The sequence below is a fragment of the Aythya ferina genome (genome assembly GCF_964211825.1).
Source record: "Aythya ferina genome assembly, chromosome: 3".
Classification (NCBI taxonomy): domain Eukaryota; kingdom Metazoa; phylum Chordata; class Aves; order Anseriformes; family Anatidae; genus Aythya; species Aythya ferina.
In genome coordinates, this window is record NC_140298.1 from 52,245,749 (window position 1) to 52,268,772 (window position 23,024).

General features: G+C 40.5%; 1 protein-coding gene across 4 annotated transcripts in view; it reads left to right on the forward strand.

The window, feature by feature from the left end:
- MTHFD1L (methylenetetrahydrofolate dehydrogenase (NADP+ dependent) 1 like) overlaps window positions 1-23,024 on the forward strand; it is a 150,585-nt gene that overhangs the window by 80,343 nt on the left and 47,218 nt on the right. For all 4 annotated transcript variants that reach the window (XM_084514706.1, XM_084514707.1, XM_084514708.1 and 1 more), the window contains 6 exons: window positions 3,592-3,731; window positions 5,406-5,447; window positions 6,918-7,018; window positions 7,440-7,617; window positions 19,457-19,564; window positions 21,275-21,427. In XM_084514706.1, coding sequence (XP_084370832.1) covers window positions 3,592-3,731; window positions 5,406-5,447; window positions 6,918-7,018; window positions 7,440-7,617; window positions 19,457-19,564; window positions 21,275-21,427 — 722 coding nt within the window. The remainder of the gene's footprint in view (window positions 1-3,591; window positions 3,732-5,405; window positions 5,448-6,917; window positions 7,019-7,439; window positions 7,618-19,456; window positions 19,565-21,274; window positions 21,428-23,024) is intronic.

A 23,024-nucleotide genomic window follows, 5' to 3' on the forward strand; every position in this document is an offset into this window, starting at 1 on the left:
GCATTTCTTTACTGTGAGGATGACAGAGCATTGGCACATGCTGCTGAGAGAGCCTGTGGAGTCTCCTGCTCTGGAGATATTCAAACCCCACCTGGATGCCATCCTGTGTAACATGTTCTGGGTGACCCTGCTCGGCAGGGGGCTTGGACCAGATGATCTTCAGAGGTCCCTTCCCACCTCAGCCGTTACCTCAGCTGTTCTGTGATTCTGTAATTAGGTTTTGCACTTTATATGACCATGTAATGAGACAGTCTGGAGAGCTGTATGGCCTGAAAATTATGCTCAGAAAATAATCTTTTAGTACCTGTCTAGATCATTTCCAGTCTTAGAAGTGCAAGGAGGAGATTTGGAGCAGAAGGCTAAACCTGGGGCCATAACAGCCCTGAGCCACCTTGGATATGTTGCCTTCAGATTGCACTCTGAGGCTAGCAGTGAAGGGCAAATACGTAAGCTTGCTGAAGGTAAGTCATTTACCTCTTTACTTTCATCACAACCACTGTGCTTGTGGCCAAGAAATCAAAGCAAGCAGTTAACATCATGCTGGCATCCTACTGTCTATTACAAGCCTCTCGCCTGATTGCAGGGAGCAGAGATTCAGGGGGACCACAGGGGTCAGAGTAGTGGGGTGCTGATGTTGGGAAGCTGGAGTGTATTGCCGGGGACATGAGGGGGTCTACAAATGGACAATTCAGCCACTGCTGTTGTTGAGATAACCACGCTCTTAGTTCAGAGTGCCTTTCCTAGTCTAAAACTAAGAGAAATTCATGGAAGAGAGTGTTGTTCTTAAAGTCAGTTAAAAAATAAAAAGAGACTGTTTAATCATGGAGTAGTAGTTGCATCATAAACTTCCCTGCCTTCAGCTGAGGTGCAGCTGACCACATCCATGCTTAGGTAGACGTTTGTTCCTGAAATCTTCATCGGTTCGCTCATAAGCTGTAATTACCTTCTGTTGACAAATCATATACGAGAAACGATAACCGAAATAGAACAACATGTATTACTTTGCATTCCTGTTCTTTCATTTAAAGTGATTAGCTGTTTTATCTCATAATCTCTGAATGTCGACTAGCTTGAAACTTCCCATTCATGGCCTGTATTTGTTTTTCTTTGGCACTTTAATTTGGAAGCAGGAAACAATCTGAAAGTAATTGTATTAAGTGTTTCAGCACAAAGATTTTAAAATATAATAGCTTGGCATATTACTCCATCTTCTCTCTATTCCTCAGAGGAAATAAAATGGACTTAGCGACTTTCATTCAGGCAGCTTTTGTACTGCATCCTGTTTCCTTCCTCACATCTGAGAAAGCACCGATATTCCTCTCCAATCTGAGTAAACCTGATCTCTGTGTTGTAGTGGTCACTGAACACATGTATTTTGTTCACTTTTCTGCTGTTGATATAGGGTTTGGGCTGTTCACATGCATTGAGTTTAGGCAAGCCTGCATTTTGCCCTCCATATCAAAGGAAAGCATTGCAGGGAATAGATGAATATTCATAGCTAAACAGATAAGTGTCTGGGTGTTTGCCCTGGCTTTTTAGGCTGGTGAAGGGAGTCTAGCACCTCCCCAGAGACCTGAAGTGCTATGTGTGCTGTTCCTGCACTTGTTGGAGGGCTCAAATCTCTGCTTTTTGCTCGCTGAAAGGTAGCGAAAGGGGGATCCAAAGTCGAAGGAAAATTGACCCTTGGAAAAGCTTGGCATGAAAAGGATTAAGTCCCTGGAAACTTTGTTTGGAAACGTTAGGAGACTGCTATGTATATATGCTAGCAACCTTTGTAAGAGAAAAATTATTTTCCCACCCTCTCAAGTACTTGGTAGTTTATCTGTTGTTTATATTAAAGATTGATCGTGCTTATGTATTCCTGACAGAGTTCTCATTAATAACCCTGAGCCACGTAAGAGGCTGGAGGAGAAGAATGGGGGTTACTGGAAAGTAGACGTGATCGCTGGCTCTGCTTTTAATATGACATGTCCTGACTTTAGCTTTGTTCCTGTGAATCATTGTGTTTGTGTAACACCCCCCCCCCCCTTTTTTTTTCTTGTAGTTGCTTCCATATTTGATATGTTTTTTTTCTCAGGAATATTAAAAAAAAAAGATAACATACTTATTACAGCGATGTTGGGGAACGTTAATGATGACGCTTGTCAAGTTACTATCTCAAGAGGTTTCTGCTCCCTGCCATGCCCACCGCCCTGTTTTCTGGCTCTTGCTTCCTCCCCCAGCCCCAGCAGCCATTTCCTCCCTCAGAGCAAGCCGTGCAGGCGATTGTTTCAGCCTGTGCCAAGTGAAAGGGGTGGAAGAGGGCCAGGGGAGTGAGGACAAATGCACGAAGGCTGAGACTTCCTAAAGTCCATCAGCTGCCAACTGAGAGGGACTTTCTCCCACGGAAGCAAGAGCTGATCTGGAAGCTGCTCCTCATCCTCCTTGACCCCACTGAAGGTTTCCAGCCCCCAAGTGTTCAGGCAGCTCCTTGTGATCACCTTCAAAGCTTGAGAGTCAAAACTGCTGGCTAGGGGGGGAGACTGAAAAGGAATTTGCTATGTTTTGCAAGCTGCTTGGGATTATGGGGGCATGTTACCAGCCCTGCTTGGAATCAGGTCCAGAAGCCTCTAGAGAGGGCTATTTTACCACCCTGGTTTGTCTGCCAGGAAGTTCCTTCCCATCTTCCAGAGCCATGCTTTGATCCCATCTTTCAGGGTGTTCTGGTGGAAAATAGTTACGAGGGCAAATTTTCAGCCAATAGTTTTAATCCCTTGAATTTCTGAATTGCAATGTGCTTATGTTTGCCGAATAAGAAATCCTTTGGATCTTAAAAGAGGCACTTGAAGTAACTGATATTTGACAAACCGGAGCAAATTATCTCCAAAGAGATTGTCATTTAATACAGAATATCTTCTCTTTTATCTGTACTTCTACGAGAAATACTTCACCTGGTATATCTTAATTCTGCACAGATTTTTTTTTTTTTTCCTTTGTCATACTACATTAACATCTCACAGCTCTTCTGTGCAAAATCCTGGTAAAGATTTCACTTTTCAGTAGCATCTTCAAGACTGAGATGTGACTGTAGATGCTGGCTTGTGTTTATAATTAAACATCTGCTCCATAAAAGCAAGAGATGACCAAAAGTTCTGCAGACCTAGGGGAATTTAGATATGATAGCTGTGAAGAAAGCATATCTTCAGTGCAATCAAGGGAGAAGGAATAACATAGGGAAGTCTTATATCTGTAAGAATTTTCAAACATTTTAAATCAATCTAATTATACAGAAATATCTATTTTGGAGGACTAGATGTTTGTAAAAGACTTTGATTCCAACTCATTTGGATTGCTTGTTTTTTTTCCCCATATGACTACTTTTGATGACATATTGTACATATCAAGAATAAGAGAATTTATTTCTGGGTTGGGAATAGTTTTTTAATCAGACTCAGTAATGTAAATAGCCCTCTATTTGAAAGTTCATTCAAAACTGAGTACTGGTGTATATTTAAAAGCACTGTATGGTAAAGTAGAAGTATCCCCCGGTGTTTAACTGAAAGCATGTTTTATGTGTGGTTTTGTTTTGTTTTGTTTTTTAATGTTTAACAGTGACTGAAGCTGGCTTTGGTGCTGACATCGGGATGGAGAAATTCTTCAACATCAAATGCAGAGCCTCTGGCTTGGTTCCCAGTGTGGTCGTACTTGTTGCTACAGTGAGGGCTTTGAAGATGCATGGAGGTGGGCCAAATGTAAGTTTTTGCACCTTCCTTGGAAAATAAAATTGTTGCTAAAGTTTGAAATAAGTAAAATATCTTGGTTTAAGAAACAATGGGGATAGCTTTTGGAGCAATATTTAGATACCATCTCTGACTTACCTCATCATATAGTTGTTAGCTCCAAAGGCAACGCAGAAATGCAAAGGCACAAATGAAAGAAGATGGATGAAAGAGCTCTGAAGAAGCACTAAATCTTGTGAAGGAGGGAAGTTTGTTTGTGTGGAGGAAAGAAAAAAAAAAAAAAAGCTGTAAAATGGATATGTTTTCTTTTCCCTGCATTTTGAAATAGCATATCTGAGTGCACTGAAGTAGTCACAAGCTGGGAAAGTTGGCAGCTGAGGAGGACAGAGAAGAAAGTTCAGGCTGCAGTATGTGAGCGGAAGTAGGGAACATTGTTTATGAAAGTTTTGAGATTTCTTTCACTGCAATAATGGGAACTCCTTCTGTCCTTTTAGTCTGCTCAGGTTAATTCCCTCAGGGATGCAAAGGTAATTGGTACAAGTGTGCAAGTGTTTTCTCAGTGTACCAGAAGTGTATCACTTTTTGCTATTTAAGCCAAGAAGACACTTGTATAGATAACTGATTCTAGAAGTACTCCTCAGTCATACAAGCAGACTGGACTCTGCTAGCCGAGCAGACAGACGCTAAGCTCCTAAAAACACTTTTTTGCCCGATGGTATGCAAGAGAGTGATGCTGCCAGGGAAACAGTCTTACTGGATGAAAATACCAGAGCTGTTGCCGCAGCCACAAAATTTTGGACTGCGTGGTCTTCTTTACAGCAAATCATCTCATAGAGCTGAGCTTTTTCCTTTTCCAGTCTTTCAGGTTGGCATAATTATATAACTTTGTATCATTTTAGTCCACTTTAATGCAAGTTTTCTTTATTTTTAATAACATTCTTTCTTGCATGTCAGGCTGGTATACTTTTATCATTCAATCTAGTAAATATACCACTTGAATACGTCCTCGCAGCAGTCTCTATTTCTGTCTGAGTTGTGTCTTTAGCAAGTATAGAGCTTTCATTTGGTCATGTAATACATCATAGAGCTACGCTGAATGCCAGATACTTTTACTGGGAGCTAGCTGTAAAATGGACCAGGACCAGTGCCTAGGAGAAAAGTGACCACGTCCAGTACCTGAGATTGATATATTTGGTCCTGGGAGGCTCAGAATAGTACACCAGTCATACTCTGCCATACCTGTTTTCTTTCCAGCAAAGGAAGTTACTTGCATGAAATTCCTTGCCATGGGCAATAATTACAGAGCACCCAAAGATGATATTTGTCTTCTGTTTATCTGTGTCAGAGCTGTTCCTTCAGCCAACTGTTGGAGGTTCCTTTCCACTGTCTTTGCACTGCTGGTGCATCATTAAACATGTAGAACAGGGTCCAATTACATTCTCTAATAAATCTTTTACAACTAGTTGCTGAGTAACTACTTGTGTCTTGCTGCTCAGATACAGTGGGAAGTGTTGCTACTCTCCTTGTATCAGTGTAACTTGCAATAAAATAGAGGCTGCAATCACCCTATGATTTTTTTTGTGCCATATTTGTACTGCCAGGCAGTATAGAAAACAAGCAAAAGTGCACTTCTGACTACTTAGGATCATGACAAGTGTTAAATCTGTGGTGACTTTATTATTCCAGGTAACTGCTGGTGCACCCCTGAAGAAGGAATACACAGAAGAGGTAAGAGGAACTACTACAAAACTTTAGGAGGAGTTTTTGTTTAAAAACCACTTGGTGGTTATCCCTCCTGTGTGTGCTATGTGTGTCTCTGCATGGTAGATTGTACTGAGGAACTGAACCAGCTGAAAAATAACTTTTCAGTAAACTTTCAAGGATCAGTAAGTTTTCAGACTGATCAGCTCTTCATTCAAGTCCATCATATAGCCTCTCAAGCATTTCTGGCATTCATGGCAGCACAAGGGCAGAGTGGTGCAGGGGTCAAAGACACTCCCTGCAATTCATGACAGCTTAACCTGTTCATTAAACAGCAGGCTTAATCTGGAATTGGATGTCATTCTTCAAACAAAAGTACATTCTTCAAGTTTGTTTTCTTTGTCTCTTTGCTGTCCTCTGATATTTTGAGAGTTTTACAATCAGATCACCTTTAGGTTGAATACAAATTCAAACAGCCACTTTAAGACTTTTGATTATATCAGGCTAAGGATATGTGTGTTATTGCAATTAAGACAAGCCCTACAAAGTCTGAGGTAATAGAGTAAATAAGGAAATCTACTAATGTGCTTTTATCTGGGACACATGCATAGATTAGAATATGTATCTAACGTCATCAATTAAATAGCACATTTCAGAAACTCAGAGGTAGTAAATTTTCCAAACTGTGTGTTTACTGATGAATATATAGGTGCACATATCTGACTTAAGTAGTGGATGTATGTGTTGTGTTATATCCTCTATATTTTGAAGTCTCCCAAGTGTGTAAGTCTTATAAACTACATCTCTGTGGATCTAATCCTTCTGAAGTCAGTGGGATGTGTGAGTACCTTAGCAGGATTTCCATTATTGACGTGTTTCTGTGGCATTGCACAAAGGGCTGTGATCCAAGTCCATTCTTCCTGCATTTGAATATGGAAGAGATTTAAGGTGTCTCCTCTGCCCATAGATTGATTTGTCCTCTGAGAACAAGAGGACATGAGCACAAGGTGACCAGAGTAGCTGAGGAGAAAAATGATCTGCCATCTACCCCAGTTTTGGGGCAACGTGTCTGTTGCATTACTATGTGAAGCTATCTCCTTCAAGGAAGCCACTGATCAGAGTAAGAGGGAAAGGGGAACAGGCAACAAGGCTGCCAGTGTTTTGTGTGAACCTGCCCACAGACCCTTTTTTGAATCCTTTATATTGCCAGTCATCAGCTGCAGTGTCTTCTCATGTCCTAGAAAAGAGCAAAGCATTCATGTACAAATTTTGGACACTGCGTAAACACTTAAATATGTCTGTTGCTTATTAATTTAACTAAGAATTAATAACTACCAAAATATTTTGTCTGGAAACATTTTACTTGCCCGCAACTGTCATAATCAGCACTGTTTATGTTCAGTTTAATTTATGGAAAATCCCATTAAAACATTCCATTTGGCAGGAGCAGGCTTGATGTATTTGACCATTTCCATTAATTTTTATTTAATTGTGTAGAACCTCCAGCTGGTAGCTGATGGCTGCTGTAATCTACAGAAACAGATTCAAATTACTCAGCTCTTTGGAGTTCCTGTTGTGGTTGCTCTAAATGTCTTCAAGTAAGTCTGTTCATTTGTTACTTTTGTGAGTAAATTCACAGATCAAATTTCACGCTTTTTCTTGATTTATAAATTAAATAGTTTGGGCATGAAGAAGAGGTGTTGAAGAACTTTATTTTTTTTCTCCTTCCTCCTTTTTCTCCTTCTCTTCCTTCCTCCTGAATATCCTTTAAATCCTTGCTTGTTCTTAAGGTTTTAAAGCAACAAAAAGTATATAATGTTATGGAAATATTAATGTCCATGTTACTTAGTTATAACAATTACTAAAGGCGTCCTGGAAATGTAAGTATACATGCTGCATATAAAAGTGCTATGCATATGTCAACTTTATATAAAAACTACTGATGTAGAGTAAGGCTAAATGTATAAGATTATAAAATAGAACTAATTATTAAACAAACCAGAACTGTTTGGTTGGCAGAACTGACTCTCCTGCTGAGGTTGATCTGGTGTGTGAGATTGCAAAGCGGTCTGGAGCTTTTGATGCTGTACCCTGCAATCACTGGTCGGATGGTGGTAGAGGAGCAGTAAAACTAGCTCAAGCTGTGGAAAAGGCAGCCAATCAGAAAAACAGTTTCAAATACCTCTACAGCTTGGAGGTAAGATTTTTTTTTTCTTTTATGAATGCTTGCTACATCAGTTTTGTATTTAAAATGAGAATGTTGCAACAAAGCTATCTAGCATACTTGGAAAGGGACTTTGCTTAAAATCATAAAAGCTGGTGAGAGCAAGCAATCTTTGTCGCAGGATACTTACTAGTAGCGTTTATTACTTAGTGCATTGAACGTTTTTGATAAGTTCATGTTTAGCATAAAAATATATCTGTAGGTATCATCTATAAACTGTTGTAGGAGACTTCACAAAGATACAAGTCATGAAGCTTTTCCTGACAGTCATGTAAAACGAAATACAGTTACTGTCTCACCGTAGTTATTGCAGTAGGTCTCACGTAAGTATTGCACTGATTTGTGGCTCCCTGAAACATTCACTCATTGCAAGAGGAAGGTGTTAGAGATAGCATGTATGCACTGCACATCTGTCCAGGCACCATTTAACATAGAGAGAAAGCTCTGTCTTTACCAGCACCCAGCTGCATGCCCACAGCACGGGTGGCCTGATCCTGCGCCTCCTCTCCTACTGATCAGGATTGGAGTCTGCTACTGCAATATGGCCCCACAACACACGGGTTGCTCCTGTTATGGGCCTTGGGCCCTTAGCCTGTCCAGCATCCCCCGCCCCCCTGTCCTGCTCCAGCCACTGGCAGAAGCACCAGGAGCCCCGAAGTCATGGCTCATCCAGCTGCTGGCACGCAGACCTCTGCTCCTGCCCCGTGGTGTTCACACCTGCACATGCAGAGAGCACGGCCATGCAGGAGGCAGTCAGGAATCAAATTTACACAGGGTAGGGAACCGACTGTGCTGATCAAGCACAGGGCTCAGTGACAAGCTGCTGTTGACCTTTACATTCAACCAACCATTTCTTCCCCTCTATTTTCTACAGCTCTTCTTCTCCAGTCAGCCTTGATTATTTCCTTTCCCCTTCAAAAATCTCCCATTTGTTTTAAAAAAAAAAAAAAAAAAAAAAAAAAGAAAAGAAAAAAGGTTTTACATGGTCCCAACTGCTCTTGCTGCATCCCATAATGAGTTCTGTACTTGTCACCTCTTTAGTTTGCAAAGTTTTCTGAGGAAAGTGTCTTCCTGTTGACTCATCTTGGTGGATTTCTCTCTAGGGACAATGGTCTCATCCTACTGCTTGGATGGTCTTAGGAAACAACTGATTCAGTGTGTTGTAATTACCACTGATAAGGTTTTTTCATTGATTACATCATTAGGTTTCCTCCACCTATCATTGTTCCTCTGATCCTTGGTTGGGCTTTGTGTTTAATACGCTTAGCTGTTAGGTAACCTAACAAAGGATAGTTTGTTCCAAGTTTCAATGCTATCTCTGCTGAAGATGGTGACTCTTTTTCCATGTCTTAGAAACTTTATTATTGCAGTCATCTGCAAGGTAACATCACAGCAAGGTGAGCCTGTCAGGAGGAGCAGCTTGCAGGGAAGGGCTGTGTGTCCCTGAAAGCACTGAGCTGGAGTACCACCATACATAAAGGCAGAACATTTGGAGGGACATACTGCCAGGGAAATTGCATAAACAGTTTCTCGGGACCTTCCTGACTATCCAAATGTGGGTGGGTTAAAATTTGGGCAGCAAAATAGACTTCTCTGGCACCAACACAGCCCTTGTCAAATTTCAGATCTTGTTCCCCACTTGACAGCACTGCTTAAGTTTCTTTTAGGGGGAAAAAAAAAAAAAAAGTTTGAGAGCTATTTCTTAACAGCAGAACCTTAGCTTCATTCTTTTAAATGGCTGAAAGTTCCTATTTTGATTCTTCTTGCCAGAAAAAAGTTCAGCCTGAGGTAGATGTGCCCTACCTGCTGTCTTTCAGTCTATCTCCTCCCCGATACATACCTTGTATCAATTGCACCCGTTTTATTTCTTCTTTTCACCTCCCAAACTGTTTTCCCAAATGTCAGTAACCCAGCCAGCTCCTGTTAGTGTTAAATACTGCCTTCACATAATTGATGGCAGTACCTTGGGAATGTAAGTGCTATGGCATCTGTTCCAGCCTTTTTGTCCATGGAACATTTTTACAGCCAAACAATGAATATGCCTTTCTCAGTTTGTCTCTAATTGAGATGCTCTGGAAAGTAAGAATATTATTTTACGCTTTTTGCATAATAAAATGAAAAAATAAAGTTTATTTCAGAAACACAAGTAGTAGTTTTCCCCACGGGACATTTGTGTTACATAGATAGCACACAAGCATTTGATGAATCCCATATTTAAGCTCTGAAGTTACTATATTCTGTGTAACTAAGAATCTGGTGGCATGAATGAGTAGAAAGGATTGGTAGGGCTGGTCACTGCCTCTGTGAAGGAATAAAATGATATTGATTTCTACTTTAATGTCCTTCCCCAGCACATCTTCTTGTGCTGTACTGCATAAGCAGTGTGATTGTAGCACAGAGGGAACAAATCACATCTTTACATCACCTTAATATCCTGTAACTTAAAACAAATATTATAAGCCTCAAAACTATGTTGAAGGGATTTTATAAAAACATATAAAAATCTTAAAGTACTGGGGAAAAAAGTAAACTCAGGCCAACAAAAACACTAAAATACCAATTTTGGGCTTCTGTTTCATTCTTACTGGGCAAAGGATGGGGATTGAAGCAACTTGGAGACAGGGGAGTGAAACAGAAGATCTGTCACTTGTAAGGTATGGTAGGTCATTTACTCACGATGCTCATGGAGACATGAAGGAAAACCAGATGTTAATTATCGTTGTAATGGGGTTTTTTGATGCAGCAGTTTTGAGGGCTGAATTCTACTGTTCAAAGGGGGGTACCCATGAAAGAAAAGTCAAGAAACAAGAGAGATGGGATTCAGACACATGGTTTCTCCTGTCATTATGCCTAAAAGGGGGTGTAAGTACAAGGACATAGTTTTGTCCCTTGTCTTTTTGCAGCAGTTCCAGCAGTTGCTATAAAGATTTATCAAGTTGCTTGAATACTTTCAAGTCTCAGTTGCCTCAAGTTTGATGGGGTTTGTGGGTTTTTCTCTTTCCCTTCATTCTGCCCCTTCATTCATATCTCTGTCTTTGGAGATTACTCCATGCTTCCCTTTAATCCACATCTCCATTTAGTCCTTTGATGTCTATGTGTCTCATTTTCTTCAGTCTGGAAAAATTCATCAGAATTTACTTCCAAAGCTGTCTATAATTAGAACAACTCCCAGCAGCACAGACCACTGTAGGAAAAGGTAAAAGCTGCAATAGATTCATTGAACATCTTGATGTTTTGAAGAAAACATTACCCTTAATATTCAGAAACAAAATTCCAACTCCCTTACGTGTGAAACTGTTTTAGAACTCTTTCTACTAGTCAGGCCAAAGTTTGCAGCAAGTTATATTACTGATAGTCAGTGTGTCTTCTAATTACAGGGTAGCCCAGGACAACTGGGTACTCTATGGATTTTTTCCAAGTGACATATATCTATATGCAGTGCTTTTTGAAATTTCCAAATGTATCTGAAAACAAAGGCTGAAAGGTGTTTACAAATGCATATCATGTGAGAAGAATGAGAAAGGTGCTTTTTTTTTTCTTCTGTCTGTCAAATACAAGTAAAAAGCTGAGGATCAGCCTTTTCACTTTTTTTTTTTCTGAATCCTGAGATATGTTTATACATTTGTTCCATGTTGTCAAGTAATATCCAAGCATGTGCTGAATGAGCGATTCTGGACAGTGGACACAACACAGTTGTACCAGTTCAGGATTTGGGCTCAACTAAGTGGTCCTGTTGAGTATCACAGCGAGCTAGTCTAATTAGAGGACTGTGCTTGTCTGCTTATATTCCCTGAAACATCTCAGTTGGTCTGTTTTAAACTTCCTGAGGTGTCTCTACATAACACAGTGCTGTCCCACTTTTAGATTATTTTTCACATTTCTTTATTTCTCTAAGCAGGCAAGCTTTTGTTTTTATCCTACTAGTCGATGTTTGTACTTTTTTTTTAATACTTTTTGATTTTAGCAAGGGTTCATTTGACATTTGGTATTAGGTGAACAAATATTTTTCAGGAGCTGAAATGAGAACAGAATAAGCTTCAAGCATACTTTGAGGGTACTCAAAAGAATACTGCATGTATTATTTGGGGAGCATATATATGTAACTGTGTCAAAAAGCAGCCTCTGACAAGTAACCCCTGCTCTGTTGTCACTATGAAAGTATAAGAAAAGGACGTAAACAGATACAGTATACTATGAAATGCTTGCAGTATTAGGAATTGGGGGTGAGGAGGGAGGGGTTGTTCATGACCAAGGATGAGATTTTTATATGATAGGCTTCAGAGTTTATAATATAGTTTAAACAATTATTAGCAGTAGTTGTAATAAGTTCTGTAGCAATGTGTGGTTTTAATATGAATTTTTGCCTCCAGTGTAAACTAACCCCTTATTTTATTGTTGAATCAGTTTCTTGCCAACTGTTTCTCTTTAGCATTTGGAGGATGGGTTTGTTTTAAAGGCCTCCTGAACTCTGTGAAATAATTTGTGCTTTTTTAAAACATATATATATATTCTTGCTACATATGGAAAATATCAAAATATCAACTCTCTTATCACTGTTGACTTCCTTTCTGGGTTCACTTTTCTTGAAGTATGGGTCTTTAAGCTGCAGCAGAAAGCTATTACTCAAAGTTGACTGACCCATTAGAAGTGAGTTTAGATAACTGTGGGGAGGATAGGAGAAGATGGAAACATACGCATCCCATTCCCAAATTTCTCTAGCGTTAGTGCTTGTTCTTGGTGTGGTGGGGGAGGTAAGCTATATTCCCCACTGGTGCATGCCTGGTGGGGAGCCTTCCTTCCTTCACAGAAGTGAGACTTCTCTGTTTTTGGGAGGGGAATGCTTGGGGTCTCTTCTGTTTCTTCCTTTGTTAAACTCTCTGATGACTGCAGCAGCTCTCCTCAACCAGGGGATATTGACCATAGGTCTGAATGAAGGCAGGCACTGGGTTTTTGAAATGCATTGCCCTTGCCTACAAGGCAGTAGGAACGTGGTTGGCAAACACTCCAGGAGATAAAAGAGGAGAACGACAGGCAAATGGCATGAGGCAGGATCAGCAAATCTGGCCAGTCAGTAACTTAGCATTGTCCTTTTAAAAAAACATGGCAAAATATGATTGAAGCACCTCAAGCCACTGATTTATGCTGTGTTGGAAAACTAAGTTGAAGAGTGTAAAGGTAATGAAGGGGAGGGAGGAGAAGGGGTTGTTCCAGTCTTCCAAGTTTATCTATTTTTGCTAGTGCTCTGTCTGTAAGTAATATCATGACAAGTGAAAATAATTCCAGGTTGTACTGTGGAAGTTGATTACACAAATATTTTGGCTGAGTGCAGTGAATAGCCTGTCCAGCCTGCAAAACAAAGGGGAGCTTTGTCAACCTGAAGCCATCCATGGGGAATATGAGGCTAAGCAGCACTTCTGGGGAGGCATTCAAGCAGTTAACAGCTTCAGCACCAGTATTTTCCTTCCCCTGCTGGGAGCATAGAAATAACTAGCACAAATCTTGAGCATCTCAGCCTCCAGTTTTGTCTGCCCCTGCCTATGTTGTGCTATTGCAGTGTGGTGTGTGCTCATTTCTTCCAGTTGTAGCTTCAGCTGTTAGAGATGGGCCACAGGAGGCTAAGGGAAGCACCAAAACAGAGCTCTGTGTGCATTAGCTTCTCTTCCATCCACTGCCAGCAGTCTCCAAAAACAAGGATGAACCAGGGTGTACGTATAGCCAGGGAAAGGACAGTGGCCTTAAGAGGAGGGCAGTCAAGAGGAGCTCATAGGGCCTGCCTTTGAGGACACTGAGCTCCAGGAAAAAGATCCAAGGCAGAAGATGTTTCTCTTCATTGGTAAACTGGTCACCTTTTTAATTCCAGTGTAATTAAGAAGTGGGGAGATTTTCTTCTCCCTCCACTGATAACCTAGGCTGTGGAAACCATTCATCACGTGTCTTCTGTCTCATTGGCCCAATATACCTCCGTTCTTTTGCCTTGGAGGCAAATAACTTCTTTTGTTAAGTCCTACATAAGGCACAGTTCAGCAAGGTATAGACGCTCAGTGCAACGTCCTTAAGCACTATTGAAGTGATATAAATAAATAAAATTATATATGCTCCTTTACAGAAACTTTTCCTAACAGGCAATGAAGGTCATCTCCCATCTTGAAATGCCAGCCATGCTTACCTCTAGGATACGCTAGTATTTAAACTACTTCCCCCACCCCACTGCTAGTGAGCATTTAGCAGTGAAGCCACATTAAAGAAGAATCCCACAGGGCTGTACCAGCCTCTCCTCCTGCTCCCATCAAAGGGATTTTGGTGGAGTCTGGACACTTTTTTTCACTGAATGGGATGTTCTGGAGTTGGAAGCTATCTTTGTTCCACTCCATCTCTTTTTGGTGTGTGTAGGCCTGTGACGGCACTGCACTTTTATGTTTGTTTTTATTATTTTCCTATTCTTCTCATGAAGCAATATTCTTCCCAGCACAGCTGGGATTTCAAAGCTGGGGAAATGGAATATAAATCTCTAAGGCCACAGGCTTAGGTGTTGATTCACAAACTGTTTAACTTGACTGAATATGCTTTTCCGCAAATTAAAAAACAAAATCTAGTCCTGTGCCAACAAAGGAAGAAGAGTGCTAGAGACTTGGGAATCCTTCTGTCAGCCACAGATCTTCTGGAACCAGAATATACAGATACTTTAGTAAATGTGTTTTTATTTTATCCAAGGGAAAAGCTAGAAGTAGGAGTTTGAATGTGCAGAGTCAGCTATTGTTTTAGCACTGCACTCTGTCACCCCGCACAGCACCTTCAGCCATACTCCCATCATATGTTTTCATTTGGCCATGTTCCCAAGAAGAGGAATGAGTGATGTCTGCATACTGTTCCACTTAGTCAACCAGTGCTAAGTGAAAGCACTAGTTCTTTATTATTGCTTTCAGGGAATGCATAACTTTTTTTTTTTTTTTTTTTTTTTTTTTAAGTGCCACTGCCTTGACTTTTAAACTATTTTAAGAATTTCTGTTACAACAAATCCAGAGGCTGGTGATCACATAAATGAAGTAGTGGCAATATTATAGGCAGTGGGACTGAAACGAATGTTTAAAGAGCTTGAAGTATCCAGTGTGCAATGCAAGTGATGGTTCAGTGAGTGGCTTTTCCATATTCTCTGGTTAACTGCATGTTTTTCAGCAAATCTTAAGTTTTCTGAGGTAATGAATTAGTGTAAATTTAATATTTGTCATAACTGTGAAGAGATCCTTTCAGACAGGTACGCTGACTGAATTCAGGTATTCAATTTAAGCTAGATAACATCACTGCTTCTTGTAGTAGCTGTGCCATTTGTTGGGACTTCACAGAATGAAGACTTACAGCTGTTGGCTCTGGCTTTTCAGAGACATTTTATGTTGGACCCTGTCTTGGTAGGGAAGAATCAGCAGGCGTATTTAATAAAAAGGAGGGAAGGAAGGACCAGGAGTTGTTTTTAGCAATCTCTGAGATTGGCTCTGGGTGTCAAGTTCCACTTGGAAAAATGATAATCTTCAAGCTGCTGTTCTGACTTGAGAGAGAGAGTGAAAGCAATGTTAGAAAAAGGTAGCATTAATTAAAGCTGTAGTATATTACCTTGTAGTAAAAAGTATGTTGATGATAGTTTTGGAAGACTGAAGACTGTGTATAGACAACATTAATTTGTACTAATGTCATGTCTTGCAAGGGAGGTGGCCTGGAAGCAGCAGTATGGCTGAATGACGACACTGGTGTGATTTCATCTTGGATAGTCAGCTCAGTCTAGAGAATGACGGGTTCTCCTCTTTATTACTGCTAGTTTCTTGGTTTGATTGTTCTCTATCAAATATTGAAATGGACTGCTACGCAGATACTGTTCTTGTGAAAGCTGGTTGTGCGCCTTTGCTGTAGCACTTGCTAGGCTTTAGCTGGGAGTTAATCCTGTTTATGGTGTGGGTGCTTGGCAGCCTCAACAAGCATGTGTGTTTGCGCTTGTCTCAGAAGGAGCATATGGCTTTGGTAGCTCTGCATGTGCAAGATTTCAGAAATGCATATTGCCTCTAGTAGGGCTGGATGATCAGCTGTTTCTTAGAGCAACACCAAAGCTACTTAGCTGTCAGCAGATACTCGTACAGTATGGCCCTGTAGCACCTTCTTACATTCAGTATACATTTACCTTGAACATTTCATACCACTGTTTTCTCAAGAAGTTAAAACTGAATTTGAAAAGAATTCTCTGGAGAAGCCACAATTCCATCAGCATTAGTACTAATACATAGTTGCTATCTATAAAAGTCAGTTTTTGTCTAAATTCATGTTGCTTGTTGTGTAGCTGTCACCTGTCCTCTACTTAAATGTGCTTAGTTGCATAACATTCATAACCTTCCTTAAAGGAAATGAAACGGAAACAGCTTTTATTGCTGATCCTAAATCTTACATACTTTTGACACTTGAGTTGTCTGCACATTGTTTAAATATCATTGTCACCATAGCAGGTCAATTAGCAGAGGTGCTGTGGGGCTAGGTTGGTGCTTGTAAGGGTGCAGTTCTACACACACCATCCAGGCAGGACTTTTTGTTCTTCTTTCATTGAGAAGGTTTTAATGAGGACTTGCAAACAGTTGCATCAGTGCTGCTGAAGGTGGTGCATTGCACTTGGAGAGTGGGAATCACAGACTGTCTGGGGTTGGAAGGGACCTCTGGCAGTCATTTGGTCCAACCTCCCTGCTGGAGCAGGCTGTCCAGGATCATATCCAGATGGCTTTTGGAGATCTCCAAGGAAGGGAACTCCACAGTGTGAATGAACAACTAGTTCAGGAATGCCCTGGGCTATTGTAGGAAATTCTTGGATGAAATACATGACAGATACAGAAAGACTTATTTTTTTCTAAATGCCTGAGAGATGTGGCTTCTGCTGGCAGATATTCTGCCAAGGTGTTTAAGGTATAACTAGGTAGCTCACAAGATTTTTTAGAAGCTTGGTATCAGCTGGAGTAGAAATCCTGCTTAAAATATCTTATTTATTTAGGTACTAAATTACTTTTTAGCCCCTTTGAATTCAGCTAAACTCTTTTCCATATGAGTTAGCACTGTGAAGCATTGCTACATATGGTGGATCCCTGTTACCATCAGTGAAAGTATTTCCACAGTAAAGTGCTGATTAATCAACAGATTTGTTGAAAACTTAAAGCTAAACTTGCCCACAAAGACCAGATAAAAACAACATAGAATTGTTCCTATAAGTGTCCTGTAAACATCCAGAGTTTTACTTTATCAAATGCGTAAAAACCCTCTTGAATTACAAGGACTTATTTTCTAATAAGTACCATTATGCTATTTTCACCTGAAATTAATTTGTATTTCTCATATAATCTAGTACATGGCTTTTTTTTTTTTTTTTTTTGAGAATACTTCTATAGGTTAAATTTAAATTAAATTTTCCAGCAATATTGCTTGCTAACTGACACATAGGAAACTTTTTAGCTCAAAATGTTCTTACACTGTGATTCTAAATAGACGATCCCTTGAAGATCCCACTAAATACTAGGAAGCAGGTGGATCCTTAGCACAGTGTAGTGGACTCTTCAGCTTACTTATGAAACTTCAGGAAGGAAGCATATTCCGACAGTGTGCACATACATGGGCTCTGTTAATGTGTGCCCCCCTGCTGCTTTCTGTCTGGGTTGTGCTCAGCCAAGTCTCATCCACATGCATTGTGAGGTTAAATAGGCTCAAACTCTATAACATCATGTGCTTGCCTCACCCAGTTGACATGTGCATGTGGTGGTCTCAGAAAAAGTGTTGTTTGCCAGTCACGTTCTTGTATCTGCTTTCCAACTGGTCATTCTTTTGAGGTTAAATTTGCAAAATTTGAGGTGTGGTTACAGGCTTGAAAGTTTTCCAAAAATATGATGTTTTTTTTAAAAAAAAATAAAATCTGTAGGATACCATCCCACTGTCCAGCACAGATTCAGTCATGCAAGAAACGTAGCAGATCCTGGGAGAAAGAAACGTAGCAGATCCTGGGAGACAGGGTGCCCCTGCCTTTGTTAAAGCAGTCTGTGGTGATGCTAGCCAGAACCCTGCTGCAGTCTGTTTGGAAACTACAGTTATAGTTGCTAGAAGGAGGCTAAGGACATAGTAATTATGCTGCTGTCAAATTAGTTTGAAATATTTTGAGGCAAATGCAAATTGAATCTAAATGAGCATCTCCATCTCAATGTGTTTACTGAGATTTAAGCAGAAAGCTGTTAGCTTTGATGTTGGCATACTGGTAACGAGGAGGGGAATTCCTCTTGCCTTTGCTTTGGCCGTTTCTATTAGCAAACAGCACCCAAAGGGCAAGCTTAACAAATGTGTTTTGCATTTCTTCCACTGCACTCTAGACTGCAGTGGGCATGAATGTACTTAATAATCAACCTGGAGGAGTTTTCATCTTTTGATGGTTATCCATGTCACTGAGGTATTCTACTCAGGTTAATGCTGCCAGGAATTATATCCAGGATATTCGCAATGTGTTATCTCTAATCCTCGTTAGATTTTATTGCCCTGCTTGGATTCATTTAAAAAGCCTGAAGTCAGGAACATGACATCATTCCACCCAATTAAGGTGCAATAATCATGTAGTCAGCATGTTCAGAAGGTGTCTTGTGGTACATCTTTAAACCACTCTCTGAAATTTCTTATGTAAGGGAGGGATTATGTTTGAGACTTAGTAGCTTTTAGCTGTATTATATTTAGGCTGTTTGAAAGCCTGGCAAGCTTCTTGTCTTGTGATGTCTCTGTTACTGCAGTTCTTCATTACTGTAAAGGCAGACTACTTTAAAATTTCATTTTTCTAAAATTTAATCATAACTATAAAAAAAAAAAAAAGGTCAGCTTGACATGGGCCCTTTAACTGATGCATTTTTTGCCAGGAAAAAAAAAAAAAGGCATTCCTTCTAGATAGGCATTGCAAAAATATAATTAGCTGTGGAACTTCCTATAAATGCACTGGGTAGTCTGTTATTGACATACCAACTACGTGCCCTTGTTCATTTTTGTGTTCTGGTGACTTTTGTATATTACTTACTTGAGATTACCAAGTCTTCGTTCCCAAGCGATGTCTCTGTGTTCAGCATTTCTTCTGCATGTGTTGTGACTTAAATATGCTCAAGTACAAATTACAGGTGACATGTCCCTTGGGGTATCACGTGCATCTCTGGCCATCTGTGGTCAGCACTGAAGTAGCTGAACTAGTGCGGAGAGGTATGGTCCATCCCTCATCATCCTGTTCACACTGAAAGAAGCAGAAGAGGTTGGTTTGTTTAGAATAGGCTATAGGGGGTCATAACTGTTGTCTTCAAGGCCATGCAAAACAAAAGGAATGAGAATTTACCCTAAGGAAATGATGGCACAAAAAGTAAACGCATGACCTCTCTGCAAAAACCTGTATGCTGAAAATCTGTGAAAGGATTTCCAATGGCCTAAATGTGAAAGTCTGAATCTGCCTTCAAGTGGAAGCTGTAAAACACACATTCAATTTGAGATTAATAATGTGGTGTGGATACTCATAGCATTTGGAACTGAGTTTAGTGACTTCATGCTGCTAACTCTGTAATGCACAAATAGTGCAGCTTCTACATAATGGAGTAGCTGACATCATGGTTCTAATTCATGTACCTGTAGCTGAGCATCATATCCATCATGAGTGCCCTTTGCTTGTTAGCAAGCCTGTTTAAGAAGGATGAATCTAAATGAGAGATTCAGATTTCTTACTCAGCAAATAAGATTGAAGTTTCTCTTGGCTTGTGTTCATACTTGTATTGTTTCTCTGTCTCTGCAGCTTCCTATTGTTGAAAAAATAAGGATCATTGCTCAGAAGGTGTATGGAGCTCAAGATATAGAATTGTCTCCTGCTGCACAGTCACAAATTGATCGTTACACCCGGCAGGTAAGATCAACAGTGAATTATGTGGTTGATTACCTGTTAGATGAGAGTCTCGGGAGACCTGAGGTGGTAAAAAGATCCTCAAATTGGAGTGTTTAGATTAGCCTTGCTAAAAGGCATGAGCTTACCCATGATGTTGAACTGTGGTCAGTATGGATTCGTATGGATTAGAAGAGATTGAACAGAATGGTTTTCACCTTGAAAGTTACCTTCCTACCTTCCTATAACTTTCATACATATCTACATGAGATGTGGATGATGGTTAGAATCATTCTGAGGTTGCTGATGAAATCATGCACTTTCTGTGCAGAGTGGTAATTTAGGCTTACTGCTTTAAATGTGACAACTGCACATCTGCAAAAGTAGTTGCTGGTGAACGAGCATATTCATTTGTTCCTTCAAAAATGAGTTTGCCATCACAAAAGACCTGTGCACAGTTACACGTTTGGGAGCTTTGTTACTAAACACTTGTGAAATTGTTTGCTTTCCTTCATGTTATTTTCAAGGGATTATTAATGCTAGAAGGTGAAATAGGTCGCTGTTCCTAAAACATACAGGAGTGGGCTTTGTTACAGCTTCAAAACAGTTTTGAAACCATGTGGAGAGGTGAATGTATTTCTGTAAACGTAACAGCTTCTGGAAGTAAACATGGCTGGAGCCGTTCTGTCAGAAAATAGAAACTATGGATGATGTGTCATGGAAAAATTCCTGAGCATGCTTCAGCAAATTGGTCAGACAAGCAGAAGTATAGCCGTCTTCTCTATATGTAAATCTCATGAGAATGAACTTGATTTTCTAGATGGAAAAGAAGCTTACTTAGTCTACTTGAAGCAAAATAATCCATTTCTTTATCTTTTCCCACTGTGATTCTCTAATCCACTTTTAGTCTAAGTGTTAGCAGTATTAGGAAATATTTTCACAATGTCATTAAAGGATTGTTGTCAGCACTGGGCTATAGAGTCAATTGCCTGCAGTGCTGCCTCTCCTCCTGGCCTTGAGAATTGCATCCTTGTTTGTTAAGGCATTGAACAGAAGAGTGGAAGGTGTCTGACCCAAGGCTAATTGATAACCTGGGAGACAAAGTGTTGGGAAAGCTCCGGATGGCCTTTCCATGATTTTTTCCTACTTTTTGATTAGTTGCTGCACTGTCATAAGTGGCTGTCATCACCTTATGCTTTTTATCCTGTTTAAAAACAAACTGAGCATTATGAGCCATTTGTTTTCACCCTTGAGAAGATGTTGATACTCTTAGAGAGTTTGCTATGAATCCCAGTCTAGGTTATCTAACTAGGTCGCTAAGTCCCAGAGGGAAGTATTGTCTAGAGAGACGTGCCCTTCTGGAATTGTATTGAGCAATGTAGGTTTCTTGTTCAGTGTGGTACTTGTTGTGCACCCTTTTCTGAAAATAGCACACACTAACTCTTGTATAGGCACCTTTTGTACCTAACTGCAGAGTGAGAACCCACTCAGATAGCTGTATATGACTACAGACAAGTCTCTTTGGAGGTATTGGCCTGAGCTGAAAGACAATAGTGTGTAAAATACAGTATTCTGTCCATTTCTGAAATATTAGATGTAAAGGAACTGAGATTAGTTGCTGCTTATATAGATTTTAGGATTTACAGAAATGCTGATTACAAAGTAAAAATGTGTTCTATGTTTTCTGCAATCTTAAAAGCATTTTTCTCTCATTTTTTTTCCATTTTCTGTTAGGGATTTGGAAATCTTCCCATCTGCATGGCAAAAACTCACCTATCCCTCTCCCATCAGCCTGAGAGGAAGGGTGTTCCCACTGGTTTCATTTTACCAATTAGTGATGTGCGAGCCAGTATTGGAGCTGGATTCATCTACCCTCTGGTAGGAACGGTGAGTGTAGAGCGTTCAACTTGATTACTCCCCTACTTCTGATCTGACTTGATAGGGAAGTGCATTTCCCCTTTGTCACTAAAAATGTATAGAACCAGGTGAGTCCTCATTTTTTTAATAATAATTTTATCCTCCCCTGTTGTGTAGCTCTACGTTGATAAGAAAAGAGAATTAGGAAAACATAATATACAAAAGCTCTGACTACAGGCTCTGAGACAATGACTCTTCCCATTGTTCCTGTTTCTGATGTTTTTGAGTCTGAGGTACATAGGCACCCTAATCCTGAAAAAAAATATATATATATATTTACATATCTGTTACCTTTGATTATTCAATTTGCAGCCTTTAAATAACTGTACTTGATCTTGGTATATTCTATGTTGGAAGGAACCCACAAGGATCATTGAGTCCAACTCCTGGCTATACACACAACCACACAAAAATCAAACTATGTCGGAGAGCACTGACCAAATGCTTCCTGAACACTGTCAGGCGTGGTGCCATGACCACTGCCCTGGGGAGCCTGTCCCAGTGCCCGACCACCCTCTGGGTGCAGAGCCTTTCCCTAACCCCCAGCCTGACCCTCCCCTGTCCCAGCTCCATGCCGTTCCCTCAGGTCCTGTCGCTGTCCCCAGAGAGCAGAGCTCAGCGCCTGCCCCTCCGCTCCCCTCGTGAGGGAGCTGCAGGTCGCCATGAGGCCTCCCCTCAGCCTCCTCTGCTCAGGGCTGAACAAACCAAGGGATATCAGCTGCTCCTCATACGTTTTGCCCTGTAGACCCTTCACCATCTTCATATTCCACCTTTGGATACTCTAATAGTTTTACATACTGCTTAATTATGGCACCCAAAACTGCACAAAATACTTGAAGTGAGGCCATGCCAGTGCAGAGTAGAGCAGGACAGTCACTTCCCTCAACCAGCTAGCAACGCTGTGCTTGATGCACCCCAGGACATATTTGGCCCTTTTGGCTGTCAGGGCACGCTGATAACTCATGTTTATTTTGCCATCGAGCAGAGCCCCCCCAGATCCCTTTCCACGTGGCGTCTCTCCAGTCTCTCATCCCCCAGTCTGTATGTATAGCCAGGGTTGTCCTGTCCCAGGTGCAGAATCTGGCACTTGCTCTTGTTAAATTTCGTAGTCAGTGATTGACAGCACTCTGATCTATTAAAATATCTCTGCAAGGCCTCTCTACCCTCGAGGGAGTCAGCAGCTCCTCCTAATCTAGTATCATTTGCAAACTTACTTAGTATACCTTCTAGTCCTGCATCTAAGTCATTTCTGAAAATGTTAAAGAAAATTGGCCCCAAAATGGAGCCCTATGGAACCCCATTATTGACTGGCTGTCAGTCTGATGTAAGCCCATTTACCCTTTGAGCTCAACCTGTCAACCAATTGTTTGACTGTTTTATTACATATTTGTGTAGCTGTGTGTTAGTTGTTTTGTCCAGAAGGATACTGTGAGAGGCAGTGTTGAAAGCTTTGCTAAAAATAAAAATTAAAAAATCTCATCAACCGGCTTCCCTGTATCTTCCCTAGGAAGATGGTATTGTAAATGTTACATCTTTCTTCCATAGCATATATAGATGAAAGGAATTA